Source organism: Muscardinus avellanarius (assembly GCF_963383645.1).
Source record: "Muscardinus avellanarius genome assembly, chromosome: 6".
NCBI lineage: Eukaryota > Metazoa > Chordata > Mammalia > Rodentia > Gliridae > Muscardinus > Muscardinus avellanarius.
Window position 1 is genome coordinate 135,713,093 of NC_137791.1, and position 18,956 is coordinate 135,732,048.

The following is an 18,956-nucleotide window of genomic DNA, read 5'->3' on the forward strand; positions in this document are numbered from 1 at the left end:
CTCTGAGCTCCGGGGACACCCGGGGGCCTCGGGGCTGCAGTGAGTGAGGACCAGCAGGCTCCAGGCTGCACACGCACCCCTGCAACCTCACTTCACAAGCACCAGGGCCCGGGCGTGTGCAAGTGTGTGCACATTTGTGTCTGGGTGTGCATTCATTAACTGCACGTGTGATCATGTGTGCGTGCATGGTGTGTGCGCCGCCTGGCTCTGGGTTCTTGTGTCGCTAGCGTGTGTCCGTGCTCCCGGGCTGTGGGCCAGGAGTCTGTGCTGATCTGCCTGGACCCCTCCCAGGACCTGCCCTGCGCCTGTTCTGAGTGGCCAACCTCCAGGTCATCTCCTGACCTTCCCTCTCCTGGGGGCACAAGACCCCACCCTGGACCCTGGGCAGAAGCAGGAAGCCTGGCTGCTGCGGAGATCAGAGCGCCCCTGGCCTGGCCAACTCCAGGTGTCCCTCCCTCACCCCTTTCCTTCCTAAAGCAGCATGTTCTCTGGCAGCCTCGGGTCAGTCTTGTGCCCATCTATTCACTGTCACCCCCTGCCAGACTCCAAGGTCATTTAAATTAAAAAGGAGAGGAAAAGTGGAAAGAAACTTGCCCTGAGGGCTTGGGGGGTTCATGAATAAAACCTCCTCCCCACACTCACAAGGCAGGGAGGGCTTAGGATAGGTGAGGGGCAGGGGCGGGCAGGCAGGCAGACACCTGAGCTAGGGACAGAGCAGTGCTGGCTACAAAAGGCTGGAGGAGACAGAAGGGGGAGAGGGGCTGCACCTGGCCTATGCCAAAAAGGCTTTCCAGAGGGGAAATCTAACGGGGTTTTAAAGGACAAAGAGGAGTTCTCAAATACAGAAGAAAGTGATCATGGCTCTCTCAACCCATGTCACGGCACTGACCACCGTGCCATGGGGGTGGCAAGGATTTGGGGTCTGACCTTGGACTCACCTCTGGGGCTCCAGGAATTCACCTGGCACAAGCCCCAGCATAGATGAATAAAAACTGACCGCCTACGACGTGCATCGTGGGTCAGACAGAAAGCTGCACAGAGCTGGGTGGCTTTGGGGAAACGGGGAGCAAAAGAGGTCAGAGGCAAGACCAGGGAAGCCCAGGACACCGAGTGCCTCCCTTCTCTAGCCTCAGTTTATCGGTAAGGGTCCTGGGGTGCACATATGACAGGCAGACAACCACCCCCAAGGCCAGGAGGGAACAGCCATTCCCTTGGGCCACCAAAACGCCAGGCCAATCAAGACGAGCTAATTGTTTCGCTCCCAGGCCTAGGGGAGGGGGCCTCGCCACCACGCCTCCCTCGCTCCACATCCGAGCTAATTGGCTTCCTCAGAAGTTACAAAGCCGGGGTGGCGCATGCTTCCGGAGGATCGCGGTTCACGGACAGCCTCAGCTACTTAGTGAGGCCCTCCGCAACTCAGTGAGACCCGGTTTCAAAATAAAGAATAAAAAATAGGGCAGGGGGTGTAGCTCGGAGGTCAAATGCCCCTGGGTTCCACCCCCAGACCCACAAAAAAAAAAAAAAAAAAGAAGTTACAGGCGCAATCTGCCAGTCACTTAGGGACGACATGTTTAAACACTTACTTTCCCTCCCTGGGAACAAGACTGATTAGCGCCTTCTGTGTATGGTGACCCGCCAGCTGCCTGGCACGCCTGGTCCTCTGACTCCAGGCCCTTTTCCTGAGTCCTTTGGCCAGGTGTGATGGTACACTCCTGTAATCCTAGTACTTGGGAGGCCGAGACAGGAGGATTGCCGGTTCCAGGCCCAGCCTCAGCAACTAACAAAGACTGTTTCCAAATAAAAAATAAAAAGGGACATGAGTGTAGCTCAGAGGTAGAATGCCCCTGGGTTCAATCCCCAATATCATTTACAAAAGAGAGAGAGAAATTAATCCTTTGCTTTTGAATTGTGCTGGACAAGAGCGCCCTGCGCGCACGCACCTGCAGCGACGTCACCGTGGACAGGTCCTTGAGCCTGCCCTCCTCATCCTTCAGGTTGTAGCCCTCGGGCCTTTTATCTCGCTCCGTGATCTTCCATAACTTGATTGTTTTATCTGTAAGAACAGAGCAAAGGAAAATAAAATGCATAATTAAGCAGCGACACGGCGCTATCCAGAAGCCCGGCAGGGTGGGCTGGCTCTCACCTTAGGCCCCGCATGGTGGGTGCGGAGAATGTCCCTGCAGGGGGCGCTTTGTCTCTACGCTGCCCTGTTCTCTAAACTGACTCGAAGGTGATGCTGCTGGACCAAGGGCAGGACTCTTTTTTTTTTTTTTTTTTTTTTTTTGTGTGGTACTGGAGATGGAACCCAGTGGGCATTCTACCTCCAAGCTACACCTCCAATTTCTCTTTCTCTCTCTCTCTCTCTCTCTCTCTCTCTCTCTCTCTCTCTCTCTCTCTCTCTGTGGTACTGGGGGTGGAACCCAGGGGCTTTCTATCTACGGGCTATACTCCCAGACCTATTTTCTATTTTAATTGGAGACAGGGTCTCACTGAGTTGCTGAGAGCCTCACTAAATAACTGAGGCTGGCTTTGAACCTGTGCGATCCTCCTGTCTCAGTCTCCCAAGCACGGGGATTACAAGCGTGCGCCATCATGCCTGGCTTATTCTTTATTTTGAAACAGGGCCTCACTGTGCGCCACCCTGCCCGGCGGGTAGGACTCTTTCAAGGATCACTGTCACCTCTACACTGATTTCTCTGACACGGGACAACCACACTTTCTTCCTCTTCACTGACAGACAAAAGAGGTGGCCCGTCTGCTCTTCCTAAGTGCACAGCGTCCTGCCAGGCCAGCTCTCTGGGGCCTCCTTTCTCTGGACTCCTGCCAAGAACGGCACACGAGGCGGCGCGAGTAGCCGCGCAGGTTGCTTCGTGTCACCTTGGCTAGGCCACGGTGCCCAGATATTTGGTGAAACACATCTTGGATATTGCTGTGAAGGATTTTTTTGATGTGATTAAAATTTAAATCAGAGCCGGGCATGGTGGCGCACGCTTGTAATACCAGCATTTGGGAGGCTGAGATGGGAGGACTGCGGCTTGTGGACAGCCTCAGCTACTTAGTGAGGCCCTTTGCCACTCAATGAGACCCTATTTCAGGATAAAGAATAAGAAAAAATAGGGCTGGGATATAGCTGGGAGGTGGCATCCCCCTGGGTTCCATCCCTAATACCACCAAAAAAAAAAAATGTAGCCAAGGTTGGGGAGTTTGCGGGAGGTAGGTGTCAGAGAAGACGGAGTCTCACCATGGGGTGGAGGGGCTCTGTGTTCATCAAGTGCACCCTGGAATATCACGCCCCTCCACCCCAGAGACAATGTTCGGAATATGCTCATGGCGGTGCTATTCACAGTAGCGGAAGGAAGCCCATGTCCAGCCTTGGGACAGAGGCAGGGAAGTGCTGGCCGGGGCGCTGGCTGCAATTTCCAAGCTGCTCCAGGGCTAGGGTTTCGGGGCCCTGGGGGCCCAGAGGACCACTTGCAGGGCAGAGCAGAGAGGGCTGAGGGGTCAAGCTCACCGCTGCTGGCAGGAGCAAGTGTGCAGTGTTCTGCCGGGGTCAGGGTCAGGGTCTGGGGCTCTGGGGACCCGGGGCCTGCTGGCAGAGCAGGGCGGGTGGAGGGGCCGGGCTCACCGTTGGTGGCCAGGAGCGCGTGCACGGTGTTCTGCTGGGGTCAGGGTCAGGGTCTGCCGGGGTCAGGGGTCAGGACCGGGCTCACCGTTGGTGGCCAGGAGCGCATGCACGGCGTTCTGCCGGGGTCAGGGTCAGGTTCAGGGTCAGGGTCTGCTGGGGTCAGGGGTCAGGGGTCAGGGCCAGGCTCACTGTTGGTGGCCAGGAGCGAGTGCGAGGCGGTCTGCCAGGGTCAGGGTCAGGGTCTGCCAGGGCCAGGGGTCAGGGGTCAGGGCCGGGCTCACCGTTGGTGGCCAGGAGCGCGTGCGCGGCGTTCTGCTGGGGCAGCCATCTGATCTTGTTGATCTTCTCCTCTATCTCCAGGCTCTTGAGATAGTCGAACTCGGGCTCGTGGCTCTGGAAAGTGCTGTAGACGTCGTACTCACCCTGGCTGTGGGGAGCATTTTTACTCTGCAAGGAGACCCAGGGACAGAGCTGATTGCGGTGCAGGCGGCTGCGGGGCAGGGCCAGGTGGTCAGAGTCTTGGGGCCGGACACCGCCACGCAGCACCAGCCGGTCCAATTCAAACAACGATGCCAAAGCAAACAACACGTAAAGAGCCCATGACTGGCAGTGTGACTGTGGCCACACCCACCTCCTCATCAGTCCAATCCAGACCGCCTTGCCTTTCCTAAGCACCTACTGTGCGCCGACCACCTACTATGTGTTGGCCATTGAGTCCTGCAGAGTCAGACCTGGGACAGAAAATCGTCCCCTAAGTTTGCTTGGCAGTTTCATCCTGGCTCAGGTCTTAGAATAAAAACTATCCTGGTGCAGCCCCCCAAAGAGTGATGGAGCAGGCTTGCCATACACAGCAGGGACTGTCTCCCAGTAAGCAATTCAGCCTTCTACAACCAGAAACAGTTAATGATGTTTGACCAGGCACAACTTCAAGTTTTTCTGTTCTTTTGTTTTTGGTACTGGGAATTGAACCCAGGGCTATTCTACCTTCATGCTATACCTACCGCCCTTTTTTGTTTTGTTTTGAAACAGGGTCTCACTAGGTTGCTGAGGGTGTCGCTAAGTTACCGGGGCTGACTGTGAACCTGCGATCCTCCTGTCTCAGCCTCCCAAGTACTGGGATGACAGGTGTGCTCCACTGTACCCAGCTCTGTTCATTTTCTTAAAGTACCTATTTTTAGATTCCTATCCCCAAATTGCTTTAGAAAAGCACTAAAGTTTTCAATTTTTGCCTCCAATTCCCTTCATCTCCCATGAGAACTGGTTTTGACAAAGGTTAGCAGGACCAGAATGAAGAAAAACTACAGGAGAAAAAATTCAGAACAGAGCCGGCATTTATCGATTTAGCCTCTCCACGGTCTGACAGGAGGAAGGCTCTGTGGCCAGCCCCTGGTGGGACGCTGGGTCACAGGGGCCGCTGGCCTGTGTCCTGGGTGAGCTATTTTAAGTCCCACGAGCTGTGGCGATTGCGGGGCGGCAGCACCCAGCTGCCTCAGTGGGGCTGCTGCAGAGGGGACTTGAGCCTCAGCTTGTGGTCCACAGAGGTGACTTTCAGCCTTCCTCCCTCTTGCCACCCTCCCTCCTCCTCTCCTCTCCCCCGTGGGTGCCCCTGTCTTCGCCCTCTCTTCCCAGATCCTACACTGGCGGCAGGCCCCTCGCTGAGGGCTGAGGCCAGGAGGGAGGTGTCCGAAAGGCCCTGGTCCAGGAGCCTGCAGGCCTGGGTGGAGGCTGCCTGTGGCTTGTCTGTTTCCTCCCCTGTCAAATGCGTTTGGACCCTTACCACCCTCCCGGGTGGGCTCTGAGAAGCAGGGAGTGTGTGGGACGTGGGCAGGCGTCCATGCTTCAGGTGCTCAGGAAGTGGGGCCGCTATCAGAGAATTCGTGTTGCAGGAATGACCCCTGGGCGTGACCCCGGGCCATGCCTGCCTGAATCAGAATTTCACTGAAGGATCTCAGTGGGGTGGAGGGGTCAGGGAGGGAACTTCGAGACACAGGCTGGGAGGGCCTGCCTGAGCGGCCACCACCAAGCCCAGCCCGTGGTCTGCACGCAGTAGGACACAGCGAAGCCCTCCCCACCTTCTCAGGGGACACCGGGTCACCCAGCGGAGGCAGCTTGACTGGAGGCTTCAGCCCAGGCACTGGGCAACCAGCAAACACCTGCTCAGAACCAGGCTTGGCAAGCAGGCCCGGGTGGGGCCACAACACAGGCCTGTTTCCTCCACCCTGCATCCCTCCTCACTCCAGCACCAGGGATCCTGTGGTGGTGGCAGTGTAAAGCCAGCGACGCGCCCACGTAGGACACCAGCTGACCTGCAGATCAGAGGCCCCTAGGAGTTTAGTCCTAGCCAGGAAAGGTGCCTCCTGCCTGGCCTCGCCTCTCCTTCAGGCCCCGGCCTGCTCCCAGACCCCGCCCCCGCAAGGCCCACCCTCCTACTAGGCTCTGCCTTGCCTGGTCCCGCCCTCTTGCTGGCCACACCCACTCCTCTGCTAGGCTACGCCCCTCCCTCTAGGCCCCGCCTTCCCCCACATACCTCTGGTTCCCTCTGGAAAATGACCACGCGGCCGCCCTTGTCACCTGTGGCCAGCAGCTCCCCGGTGTGGTTGAACTCGACGGTGGAGATGATATCGGCTGGGGAGAGACCGGAAGGGCCGCTCCTTAGGGCAGGGTGCAGGCGCTGGGCGTCACCTGCAGGGCAGGCACTGCCCCCACCCCGCCCCACACCCCGGGGGGCCCCTGGGGAGCACGCAAGAGGACCCCGCCTCTACTGCTGTGGACTGAGACGCGCCCTGGGGGGTGCTCCCTCTGCCCCCTCCCCTCTAGAAGCAGTTTGCAGGTTTCCTCCAGTGCTGGGCAGGTGAGTCCCCGTGGATGTGACACTATTTTGTGCTCATCTCAGGGGACTGGGCTGGTGACAGCAGGGGTCAGGTTTCAGGCTTGGGGCCAGGATGGGGGTTGGGGACAGGAAGGTCCCCTTCAGGGCTGGGAGTGGTGGGGCTTTTTTCCCACTCTGGGTGGCACCTCAGCAGGCAGGCCAGTGCAGGCATTTGGGGGTGGGGCCCAGAGGAGCTGAGGGCTAAGACAAGAGGCCTGGGGTCTCCCTGGACTTGGCTGGGAACACAGGCCCTGGCCTGGGGCAGGGAGGACAAGGGGTGGGTGCGGGGCAGCTGGTGGCCAGACAGACTGTAGGACCTGGACAGGCATCTGAAGTGTTCTGGACTCCCAGACCCCTGTGTTCCTGTCCTGGGAGGGACAGACCGGCCCTTCCCAGCATCTCCATAGACAAACAAGACACTGCCCTACCAGGGGCCTGCCAGGGTCAGGGGCGCTCTGCCCCGCCCCTCGGAGCTCCACCTGCAGGCAGGCCTTCAAGTCCCCCTGTCTGTACCCCCAGAAGGCCAAGCTCAGCTCCGCATGTGCCTGGCTTCTGCTCCTCCTCCTTTTTCCACCCATATTTCCCCACGGACCCAGGGACCTTCCGTCTGTGCTGTGGGGTCACCCCGTACCTGGAGCCTTCCCCACCCAGGGCTGGCCCTCCTGTGCAGGCAGATGTTTGGAGAAAAACAGCCCCATCTGCAGGCCCCAGCCTGGGAACTAGAGGGTCTCCCTCAGACATCAGCATTCTCAGGCTCAGTCACAGAGATGACCCAACATTCCAGGGGGCCATTCCTGGGGGCTGTGGCCTAGCAGCGGGGAAGCTGCCCCTCCAGGGGACAGCCAGGGCCAACATCAGCAACCCTAAGCCGCAGACTGCTCTTCAGGGAGCTTTACTGAACCCCCAGTGACTTGTGTTTAATTTGAATTCATTTCGTTTTTGGGGGGGTTTGTTCGTTTGTTTTTGCGGTACTAGGGATGGAGCCCAGGGGCATTCTACCTCTGAGCTGCATCCCCAGTCCTACTTTTTATTCTTTATTTTGAAACAGGGTCTCACTGAGTTACAAAGGGCCTCACTCAGGAGCTGAGGCCGGCTGTGAACTTCCCTTTTCCGGTCTCAGCCTCCCGCATGCTGGGATTATAGAGTGCGCCACCGCACCTAGCTCTTGAATTCGTTTCTAATGTTTGAAAACCAGAGGCATATCTGTAAAAAACCCACTTCCAGTGTGTCTTGAAAGGTGGAAAGTTCTGGAACGCCAGCCACCTATGTCCAAGCAGCAATTTATTGGGGGGAGCAGAGCAGGGCCTCCCCCACGCACGGGACCCCGGTCATCCTTCAGGTCCTGGCCTGGACTCTGTGGACCTTGACCCGGACCCTGGCTTTAGAGATATGGACCTACTTTCAAACAAACCCCAGGAGTAACCCTTCCCCGGGGCCCCAGAAAGGACCCTAGCAGTCATCCCTACTCAGTCACAGGGAGTCTTTCTGTTTAGAACACTCCAGTGGCCCCCAAACCTGAATCCTGCCCCTCCCCTGCCCTCCCCTGCAGCTTCTGGATCTCAGTGGACAGCAGCTCCGGCAGAAGCCAACTGGGGCTGGGGCCATGGAGCCGCCCAGCTTCCCTCCCTCTCTCCCCATCCTGCATCCCGCATCCCGCATCCCACATCCCACATCCAACCCTGCAACCTTCACCACACCCAGAAGTCGGCCCCTTCCCACCCTCCTTGGACACCCACATGCCTGATGGAAGTCTTACTTTCTCTAGCCTCAGGGGAGCAGTGAGAGGTGCCTGGGGACACCTGTCCTATGGCTGACCAGGTCACTCCCCTGAAGAGTAATGCAGAGGTATCAGGGTGGTCTGGAAGGCCCTGGCAGGGTCCACATCAGGAGCCCCAGGACCCAGTGTCCTTCTCTTTGGGGCTCAGTAGGCCTGGGTCTACTCTCCTTGCCCTGGACTCTGGGCATGGCCTGTGATTTGCTCAGGCCTCTGGGATATCTGCAGACACAGGAGAGGGCTCAGGCACTGGAGTCTGCGCCCTGCGCTTCTGCCTCGGCCAGGAGAAGGAGCTGCCCGGGCTGGCCCGCTGGTCCCCAGGAAGAAGGGAGGTGCGGGGAGCGGCTAGCCAGACTGCCTGGAGCAGAGCCGCTGACCTCAGAGCAGGGCCAGCCCAGCCCAGCCCTCGGTCTCTGCAGAGGTGAAAGGGAACGTGTTTACTGTAGGAAGCCTCGGCTTTGGGTTTTAACTCAACCAAAGATAACGGATACCCTGCCGGGTCCCTGCCTCATCCCACTCCACTCTGTCCTGTTTATTCCCCTCCTGACTTGGCTCTGCCTCCAGCGTCCTGGCTCTCTGGGCCTGGGCTGCATTCTTTGGCTAACAGGGCAGCTCGTTCCCTTCCAATTTTGCTCACCTGCCGCCTTCTCTAGGGCCCGACTTGGACTCCTTTGTTGAAATTACCGCCGCACTCTGGAGTCCCAGCCCGAGCAGCCTAGCCCCTGGAGCCCCGCCTGGTGTGTGTGTGTGTTTCTCTTTTTACTAGGACACTTTTATGTCTACTGGCTGTCTCCCCACTAGCATGAAAGGCCCAGGGTCTGGCTCTTGTCCATTCCCAGTGGCACTTGAAGGCCTCCCTGGCGACAGCCCGGTCAGTACTGTCACCGCCTGTCAGCGTGCCCGTACCCTCAAAGCCACGGCCAATGCCAGTCTGGATGACGACGGAAGAGGGAAGAGAGAAGACAAGTCGCGGTCGGAGGATGAGCTGGACACTTTCACTGACTCGACACAGATGTGCGCTTTATTAAATTTAAGACACGGAAAGGGACCAGCAAATGAGCTGAGCGTGGAGGCAAAACGTCGGGGCTGCTCAGTGCTCTCCGTCCGTGGAGAGGGAGTTGACAGGGAGGCCCAACGCTCGACGTGGAGTCACAGCCTTGCCCGGTGGTGCTGATGCCCAGGTGTAGCACTAGTTCTTTTTATTTTCAAATAAAACCTCCCCAAGGGGGAAAAACAGGATGTCAAATCGCATATACAGTGTTTTTAATTATATAGACCAGTGATCGCGGCCCGTTACATAAGCAAAGGAGCTGCCAAGGCTGAGGACGAGAAGCTGCTTTAGGGTGCTGAAAGACTTATTCTTCCTCTTTCAACTTTTGCACCTTCCAGGTTTTATGAAATGAGAGGTATGTCATTATTATTATTTTTTTTAGTACTGGGGGTGGAACCCAGGAGCTTTCTACCTCCGGGCTATACTCCCAGACCTATTTAATTTTTTATTTGGAAACAGGGTCTCACTAAGTTGCCAAGAGCCTCACTAAGTAGCTGAGTGGCTTTGAACCTGTGCCATCCTCCTGTGTCAGCCTCCCAAGTGTGGGGATTACAAGTGGGCACCACCACTCCTGGCTGGAGGTATGTTATTTTGTGTGTGTGTAGTACTGGGGTTCCTGGAAGCCCTCTACCTCCAGGCTACACTCCCAGACCTATTTTTATATTTTTATTTGGAAACAGGGTCTCTTAAGCCAGGGAGGCTGGCTTCGAACCTGCGTGATCTTCCTGTCCCCACCTCCCAAGCGTGGGGATTACAAGCGTGCTCCATCACGCCCAGCTGGAGGTATGTTATTTTAAAAAAAGCTTTATGAGCCAGGCGTAGTGGCGCACGCTTGTAATCCCAGCATTCGGGGGGCTGAGACCAGAGAATCGCGGTTCGCGGACAGCCTCAGCTACTTAGTGAGGCCCTCCACAACTTAGTGAGACCCTGTTTCAAAAAATAAATAATAAAAAGTGGGACAGGGGGTGTAGCTCAGAAGTCAAATACCTCTGGGCTCAATCTCCAGACCCACAAAAAATAAAAAAATAAATAAAAAATAAAAAAGCTTTATGGACCGGGCATGGTGGCGCACACTTGTAATCTCCGCGCTTGGGAGGTGGAGACAGGACGATCGCGCAGGTTCGAAGCCAGCCTTGCTGGCTTAAGAGACCCTGTTTCCAAATAAAAATATAAAAATAGGTCTGGGAGTGTAGCCTGGAAGTAGAAGGGTTTTCAGGAACCCCAGTACCACCAAAAATTAAAAAAAAATTAAAGAAAAGCTTTATGGAGGTAAAATCGATATACAAACATCTGCACATGTTTAATGTGTATGAATCGATGAGTGTAGACATGTGCATAATGTATATTATTTTTATGGTGGGAAATAACAATGCTATTAAATTCAAATGCCAACGTAACCTTGCTGTGCAGAGTAAGAGAGGTCCAAAGGCCGGGCGGTTGCCACAGCAACGGGCACTAACGTCTGCAGGCGGTTCACGAATTAGATGTCATCGCATACCTGCTGCCTCCCCTGCACATCACTCCAGCCCCCGGGGAGAGGTTGCTATTTCTATTTGGCAGCTGCAGAGACGGAGCTCCCTCTGTCAGCAGCGACCCCATGACTCTTCAAGGTCTGCTCAGAAGCACAGGTTGGAGTCCTGGCTCAGGTCCTCAGCTGCGTGGCCTTGGGCAAGTCACACAACTTTGTCTCTCATCTGCAGTGTGCTGTGTGTGTGTGTGTGTGTGTGTGTGTGTGTGTGTGTGTGTGTTACTGGGGATGGAACCCAGGGTCATTCTATCTCCGAGCAACACCCCCAGCCCTTTTTAGATTCTTTATTTTGAAACAGGGTCTCACTGAGTTGCTGAGGGCCTAAGTACCTGAGGCTGTCTGCAAACTGCGATCCTCCTGTCTCGGCCTCCCGAATGCTGGGATTACAAGCGTGCGACACCATGCCCGGCTTACAGTGTGCTTATTAAGGTAACGTCTTTCAGGGATTCCAGGCTCATGTGACAACGGGGACCAGAGGGGTTAGAAAGGATGGAGAGAGGACCAGAACTCTGAGAAGTTGACAAATTATAATGGACAGAAAGCCAATGCTCTGCTGTCTCTGCTTCTGGCCTGTAGAATCTGCAGGGCCAGCTCAGGAGTATGAGCGGCAGATCAGGGCCCTGCCCCACCCACAGAGTCCTGAGCACCCCCTGCCCCACCCTGCTCTGCAGATATTTACAGGAACACCAGACCTCCAGCCTCGCCAGATCCCCCACCCCGTTACTTCCTGGGGCCCAGCAAGGCTGGCGGATGCAGAGTGGACACTCACTTGTATGGAGAACATCTTCGCAGTCGGCCCTGAAAAGAGTTGCCTTGGCTGAGAGCCTGACGTTTCTACCCACAAAACCACGCAATCAGTGGCTTGGTGGTCACCTCGGGGGAGAAGGGGCATCCTGTCATCCTGAGAGGTTTGACATATCTCCAGCCCCAACACCACCTCCGCCAGGGAGCCCTTCAGCCTGCCCCGCCTTGCGCCACCCAGGCCACACAGGTTTCTCCTACAGCTGCGGGCTTAGGGCCTCTGTGACCTCGAGGGGTGCCGAGCACCCCCTCCCTGGTGATGTCCGTGTCCTGCTGCCTCTGGACTTGACCGAGGAGGGCAGCGCATCAGCGTGGCCGATCGCAGCCCCTTCCCGAGTGCCCGCCACCCGCCAGGCCTGCTCCTGGAGCTCCCGCTGCAGCCCAGCAGGCCTGGCCACAGTGACTGTCTCACAGACACCAACCACAGACAAACCCGCCACCAAACCACAGCGCCAAGCAAACGGGTCTGAGGGCACCGAGGCCGCCCGGAGGCGGTGTGACACGTGGCAGGACAGCTCTAGCTCTGTTCTCGGCTATTTCCCAGCTTCACACCTTTAGCCTGGCAAGTCCCAGCCAGAGCCACATGCCTGGGAAATCTCAGAGAGCCAGCCAGCCACACTGACTCGGTAAACCAAAAAACAAGCAAGCTTGGCAGCTAGAAATGTGAGAGAGAAAGTTCTGGAAAGAAGAGAGCCCAGAGAGGGATCTCCAAATGTGGCATGCAAAGTCTGCCCACGACTTCTACCGACCCCAAGCCACGCACACGCAAGACCGACTCCAAGCAACGGTGGCTGCCCAGATTTCTGGCGCTGCTCACAGAAGCTGGGGTTTGCAGTTGAATTTGGTCATGTTGATGGCTTCCAAATGCAAAAGAAACAACCCAGGCTCCCCCTCCAATCCAAAGGAAATGAAGTCGGTATACCAAAGAGACGTTTGCACGCCCATGTGCACGGCAGCACTGTTCACAACAGCCAAGAAACAGAAGCAACCTAGGTCTCCATCACAGATGAGCTAATAAAGAAAACGTGGTGTGTGTACCCCATGGAATACTACTCAGCCATCAAAAGCATCAATTCCTACGCCTTGCAGCAACGTGGATGGAGCTGGAGGACGTTATGTTAAGTGAAATAAGCCAGGCACAGAATGACAAAGGAAAGCTCCGCCTGATCGCACTCATATGTGGGTCTAAAAAAGGAGAGCTCAAGAAATTGGGCAGCAGAATGGTGACCGGGGCTGGGGTTGCTGCGTGCGTGACTGGAGGCGGAGGTGATAAGAAAACCTCTCTGGAGGAAGAGCGTACAAATTTAGAGTCTATCAGGTTACCGTTCCCGACCCAGGATACATTCCAGAATTATATGAAACTACACCAAGAAATAGAAACCATCATCCACACTTAATATAAAAGACATCCCCAACAGCGCAGCTAGGAAGTACAGACGTAGCCGGGTGTGGTGGCACACGCCTGCAGTCCCAGCGCTTGGGAGGCTGAGACAGGATGGCAGGTTCGAGGCCAGCCTCAGCAACTTAGTGAGGCCCTACTTCAAAATAAAAATAAAAAATAAAAAGGGCCAGGAGTTTTGCTTGGAAGTAAAAGACCCCTGGGTTCAATTCCCATTACCAAAAAAGAAAAAAGAGAAAAAGAAAATGGGGATGTTAGAATAGTTATGCTTGTTTTAAGGATATAAAGAAAATATACTTAATTTAAAAAAAGAAATCTTGCCGGGCGTGGTGGCGCACGCTTGTAATCCCCGCACTTGGGAGGTAGAGACAGGAGGATCGCGCAGGTTCAAAGCCAGCCGCGCTGGCTTATGAGACCCTGTTTCCAAATAAAAATATAAAATAATAGGTCTGGGAGTGTAGCCCGAAGGTAGAAGGGCTTCCAGGAACCCCAGTACCTATTTTTATATTTTTATTTGGAAACAGGGTCTCTTAAGCCAGTGAGGCTGGCTTCGAACCTGCGCGATCCTCCTGTCTCCCAAGAGTGGGGATTACAAGCGTACGCCACCACACCCGGCTATACTCTTATTTTTAAACAGGGTCTCACTGAGTTGCAAAGGGCCTCACTAAGTAGCTGAGGCTGTCCACGAACCATGATGCTCCTGTCTCAGCCTCCCAAATGCTGGCTGGGATTTCAAGCGTGCGCCACCACGCCCGGCTTAAAATACATATTTTTAAAGGGCTGGGGGCGCAGCTCAGTAACAGAGTACTTGCCTAGTATGTAAGGCTCTGGGTTTCACTTCCACTACTGGGGGTGGGGGCGGGGGTGAAAAGTCAAACATACATGCAGTTAGAAAGAGAACAAAACAGGACTTGAAAACATAGTACTGAAATTCCCCAAAATTTGGTAAAAAAAATCTATATCTATATATCTATATATCTATATATCTATATCTATATATATATAGATATCAATTTATTAATGTAGGCAGCTGGTTCGTGCCATGGGGTCTACCTGGCTTTTCTCTCCACTGTGCCACGGTAGGAGTGCTCTGCCCATGGACCCCAAATGCCACCAAGGTGACGGGCGGCATGCCCAACCCAGCCCTCCTGCTTCCTGGCTGTGCGACCTTGCCCAACACATTCACCCTCTCTGAGCCAGCACTACCTCAGGAGTGAAACAGGAGTTGTCATCCCGGCCTGGCATTTCTCCAGGAGCAGGAGGGGTGGCAGATTAGGAGCGGGGATGCCCAAAGGGGCAGCGGCCCTCAGGCATTAGGAGCCCGCGGGCCGGAAGAGGTTACAGTGCGTCCACCCCCATGCTAGCCCGCTGCATGTACTGACTCCTTTTAGCGCCCCTGAGAAACTGTGATACGGTATTATCATTCCTGCTGTGCCAGTGGATAAACTGAGGCACACAGAGGATAGATCCTCTCCAGCAGCTGCCCAGATAAGGAGGGCGGAGCCGGGATTTCACACCAGCGGGCACTGACCTCCGGCCCAGCCTGGTGCTTCTTGACCTCGAAGGGGAGGCAGGCGGGACAGGGCACGCAGGGCTGAGCCGGGAGCAGCTGCGCCGCCCTTCTAGGAGGCCCCCGAGCTCCACAGTCCACTTCCTGGGGGTTGGAGCCTCTCGGCTGCTGTGTGCAGGCGAGGAGATGCTGCAGACGGAGGCGGAGGACGTGGTGCCCAGCCAAGAAAGCCACAGGTGGCTACTGGCCCGGGCCAGGTGGCTGAGAACCCCCAGGAATATTCAGACCAGCCGGGAGAGAACTTGGGACAAAACCCAGCACCTGCACCCACCCGCCAGGCCGCGGCAGGAGCAGGCCCGGCCGTCTCCCTGAGGGAGAGGCAGGCAGGAAGCGCAGGTCTGACCTTGGAGCTGGACAGGAGACTCCTGGCAGAATATGTGGCCGGGGCACTGGGCTCCAAGGGGGGCAAGTGGGGTCCTGCTCCCGGCCAGGGGGACATGGGGAAGGCGTCCCGAGAGGCCGAGAGGAACCTCAGAGGGCGCCATTGCTGCCTGCCGTGGCTCCTCTCCCTGCGCACGGCGGCTCCTGGTACCAATGCGGAGTGATGGTCACATATCACCGATTCCCCTTTGCTGCACTGTGTGTGTGTGTGTGTGTGTGTGTGTGTGTGTGTGTGTCTGTCTGTCTGTCTGTCTGTCTGTGCCTGTCTTATCTGTCTCCAGGGGCATTCTACCTCCAAGTTACACCTTCAGCTCTATTTTATTTATTTACTTATTTACTTATTTACTTACTTATTTATTTCGCAGTAGTAGGAATGGAACCCAGGGGCATTCTACCTCCAAACTATCCCCCAGCCCTATATTTTATTCTTTATCTGAAACAGGGTCTCGCCAAGTTGTGGAGGGCCTCACTAAGTAGCCGAGGCTGGCCACAAAACTTTGATCCTCCTGTCTCAGTCTCCCAAGTACTGGGATTACAAGTATACACCACCATGCCCAGCCCCCAGCCCTATTATTTATTTATTTATTTATTTATTTATTTATTTATTTATTTATTTTGCAATACTGGGGATGGAACCTAGGGGCATTCTACCTCTGAGCAGATACCCCAGCCCTAATTTTTATTCTTTATTTTGAAACAGTCTAAGTTGCAAAGGGCCTCACTAATTAGCCAAGGCTATCCGCAAACCATGGTCCTCCTGTCTCAGCCTCCTGAATGCTGGGATTACAAGTGCACTAACTGTACACTATTTTAAATTTTATTTTGAAACAGGGTCTCATTAAGTTGCTGAGATTGGTCACAAACCTGCAATCCTCCCATCGCAGCCTCCTAAGCACTGGGATTTGAGGGCTGAGGCGGCCTCTGTACCTGGCTTTTGGGGTACACATTCATCAGGAGCCCTCTACGCAGGCCTAGCAAGAAACGTCTTCCTGCAGCCTGGACCTCGAGGCCCGGGGCAGCTCCCTGGCCCCATCAGGGTGGGGTGGCTGCAAGGTGGCCAGGCCAGGTCCGAAACCCCTCAAACCCCATTGTGCCCAGGCTGCTGTTGGGCTGGAGAAAGGTATGCAGGCTGTGGTAGCCTTGTGGGGTCAGTGCGTGGGGTCAGCTGCCGCCAACTCTGCTCTCACCGCCAGTGGTGTAGGGTCTCAGGCTCTGCCCCCCAGGGTAGGAGGGGCGCCTCACTCAAGGCCTACGGCTTCCTGGGTCCAGGCCCATGTGCAGATGTCTGCTCTACACTTGGGCCCTAGTCCCCGCCCGCGCGTCCTGGCTGGCCACCCTGCACAGCCGCCTCCCTCTCCGATCACCCCTCTAGAGACCAGGCCAGGGACAGACCAGATGGGAAGGGGCATGGCCCTGGGTCTGCAGGAATATAAGGGTCTTCATGCCCTCCCCCTGTGGCTTCCTCTAACCCTCTCCACACACCCATGGGCACTAGACTCACTATCCTCTCCCCAGGTTGGGCTTATGAAAAAGAAAAGTGGTAATCCCAGTACTTGGGAGGCTGAGACAGGAAGAATGGGGGGGGGGTCGCGGCCAGCCTCAGCTACTTAGTGAGACCCTGTTTCAAAATAAAGAATAAAACATAGGGCTGGGGGTGTCGCTCAGAGGTAGAATTCCCCTGGGTTTCATCCCCAGTACCAAAAAAATAAATAAATAAATAAAAGCTCATTTGAACAGGAGAGCGAGCAGATGATAAATTATGTAAACATTTAACATTTAACCTGGGCCTAGTATTGATTCCTCTGACAGGACGAGGAAAGCGGGTTCCAGGATCCTGGCCCCTGCCCCAGAGCCCCGGTGGAGTGGGATGCTGGAACCTCGGGGCGGTCCCAAAGCACACCTGCTCGCCGGGGCCAGCCAGCCGGAGCTGAGGACACTGTGAATGTCATGCCGGCTTAAGCAGTGGCCCAGGGAACAGGGACAGCAGAGGGAGGCCTGGGTGGTGTGGGCCACGTACTTGCCATGGAGTTGACCCCGGGAGCTGGCACTGTCCCGGAAGGGGCCAACACCCGCTTTGAACCCTGCTCCTGTGAGCTGTGTGGCCCGGACACAAGGCAGCACCTCCCTGAGTCAATCCACTCCTCTGAAAATGACGCCTCAGCACCGCAGACCTTCCAAGGGTGTTGGGAGGGTGAGGGCACCTCACCTGCAGGGGACAGGTCCTCAGAAATTCTTCTTAGTTATTCATTGAAAATAAGATTAATGGGGCTAGGCGTGGTGGCGCACGCTTGTCATCCCAGCATTCTGGAGGCTGAGTCAGGAGGATCGCAGTTCGCAGCCAGCCTCAGCTATTTAGTGAGGCCCTTTGCAACTCAGTGAGAGCCTGTTTCAAATTAAAGAATAAAAAATAGGTCTGGAAGGGTAGTGTGGATGTACAATGCCCCTGGCTTCCATTCCCAGACCCACAAAAGAAAAAAAAAAAAAAAAAAAAAACCTTAATTGAGCACCTGCTGAGTCCCAAGCCCTGGTGCCCGCGCTGGAGCTGGGCAGCGTGCACACACAGGAAGCCCGCTCTCTGGCAACAGTGAGTGTTCATGAGGCCACGTGTTTGGAGGGAGGGTGAGGCCAAGATGCTCACCATATAGCAAGGGCTGGGATGTCGCTTTCTTTGGGAAAATCAGGGAAGACATCCTGGAGGAAGGGCACTGGAGCAGAGGCCTAACAGGAGGAGGAGGAGGCAGGTAATGGGGTAGGGGTATCCCGGGGCAGGAACAAGTCTGGAGTGTTACCCATCGGCAAATCCTCCACCCCAACCACCACTTACTCATATAATCAGGACCACAAGCTGTGCAGCCTTTCATGCCTGTCCAGCTCCTTGGCACACGATTCAGAGCGCACACCAGAGCTACCCTCCCTTTCATGAAGCCGAGTAATATTCCACGGTCATCAGGTGTTTTTCTTGTTTGTTTTGTGTTTTGTGTGGGTTTTATGTGTGTGTGTGGTGGTGGTGGTGGTGGTACTGGGGTTCCTGGAAACCTTTCTACTTCCGGGCTACACTCCCAGACCTATTTTTATACTTTTTTATTTGGAAATAAAAAAGCACGGCTGGCTTCGAACCTGTGCGATGCTTCTGTCTCTGCCTCCCAAGCGCGGGGATTACAAGCGTGCGCCACCGCACCCGGCTCATCAGGTGTTTTTTACACAGACCCTTGCTCTTTGAGCAGAAACCCAAACCCCAGAATCAAGGGCCTGGGGTGGGCGTGGAGAGCCTCTCAAGCCCTGCCTCTCGGCTCTGGAGCCCTGGGAGGCAGTGAGGGTGTATAAACACTGCTCCTTCCAGGCCACTGCACAAGAGCAGGGTAGGAAGAGGCAGGGAGTGCGCTGGCAGCTCCTCCCCGTCCTGCAGTGTGCGGCTGGCCAGGCTGGCGCAGAGGCAGCTGGGCCGGGCCGGAGGCGGGGCTGTGGCTCTGCCCGTGGTCAGCAAGATCCAGCCGAGCTAAGGGGTTGACTCCAAGCCAGGCTGAGCTCAGAGCGGCGGTGATGCCTGCCTCTGACTTCAACACAGCGCTCTGGTGCGGTCCCTCGATGGCTTCCGCATGGGCCTTCGAGGGAGGCCAAGGGCCTGAGGCCAGCAACTGGCTTGGAGACAGATCGGGGTGAAGGAGGCTCCTCTGCCCTGCAACACGGGCTCCAGAAAGGCCCCCTAAGTCACTGCAGCCTCTCCTACAGAGGAAGACTCCCTGGTTAGCCCTGGGCCGTGGAGCCAGATCTGGCCTGGAAGGTCCTTTACCACGGGCTAAATACTGACAGGCTGGGGAGAGAAGAAGCTGATCTTAGTGGGGCTGCCGATTCAAGCAAGTTCCATACCGTCTCGTCATCTCTAAAATGGGTATAAACTCAGGGTTGCTCGCAGGGATTTGATGAGGCACACAGACAACTGAGCACCTGCTGGCACTGA

General features: G+C 55.7%; 1 protein-coding gene across 2 annotated transcripts in view; it reads right to left on the reverse strand.

Annotated features, from left to right (window-relative positions):
* PPP2R2C (protein phosphatase 2 regulatory subunit Bgamma) overlaps positions 1-18,956 on the reverse strand; it is a gene marked incomplete at both ends in the record, with an annotated part of 108,518 nt that overhangs the window by 29,691 nt on the left and 59,871 nt on the right. The window contains 4 exons of one of the 2 annotated variants that reach the window (XM_080697347.1): positions 1,941-2,053; positions 3,907-4,072; positions 6,153-6,250; positions 7,126-7,192. In XM_080697347.1, coding sequence (XP_080553473.1) covers positions 1,941-2,053; positions 3,907-4,072; positions 6,153-6,250; positions 7,126-7,192 — 444 coding nt within the window. Of the gene's footprint in view, positions 1-1,940; positions 2,054-3,906; positions 4,073-6,152; positions 6,251-7,125; positions 7,193-18,956 lie in introns of those variants that run through there. The other variant, XM_080697346.1, reaches the window with a different exon arrangement.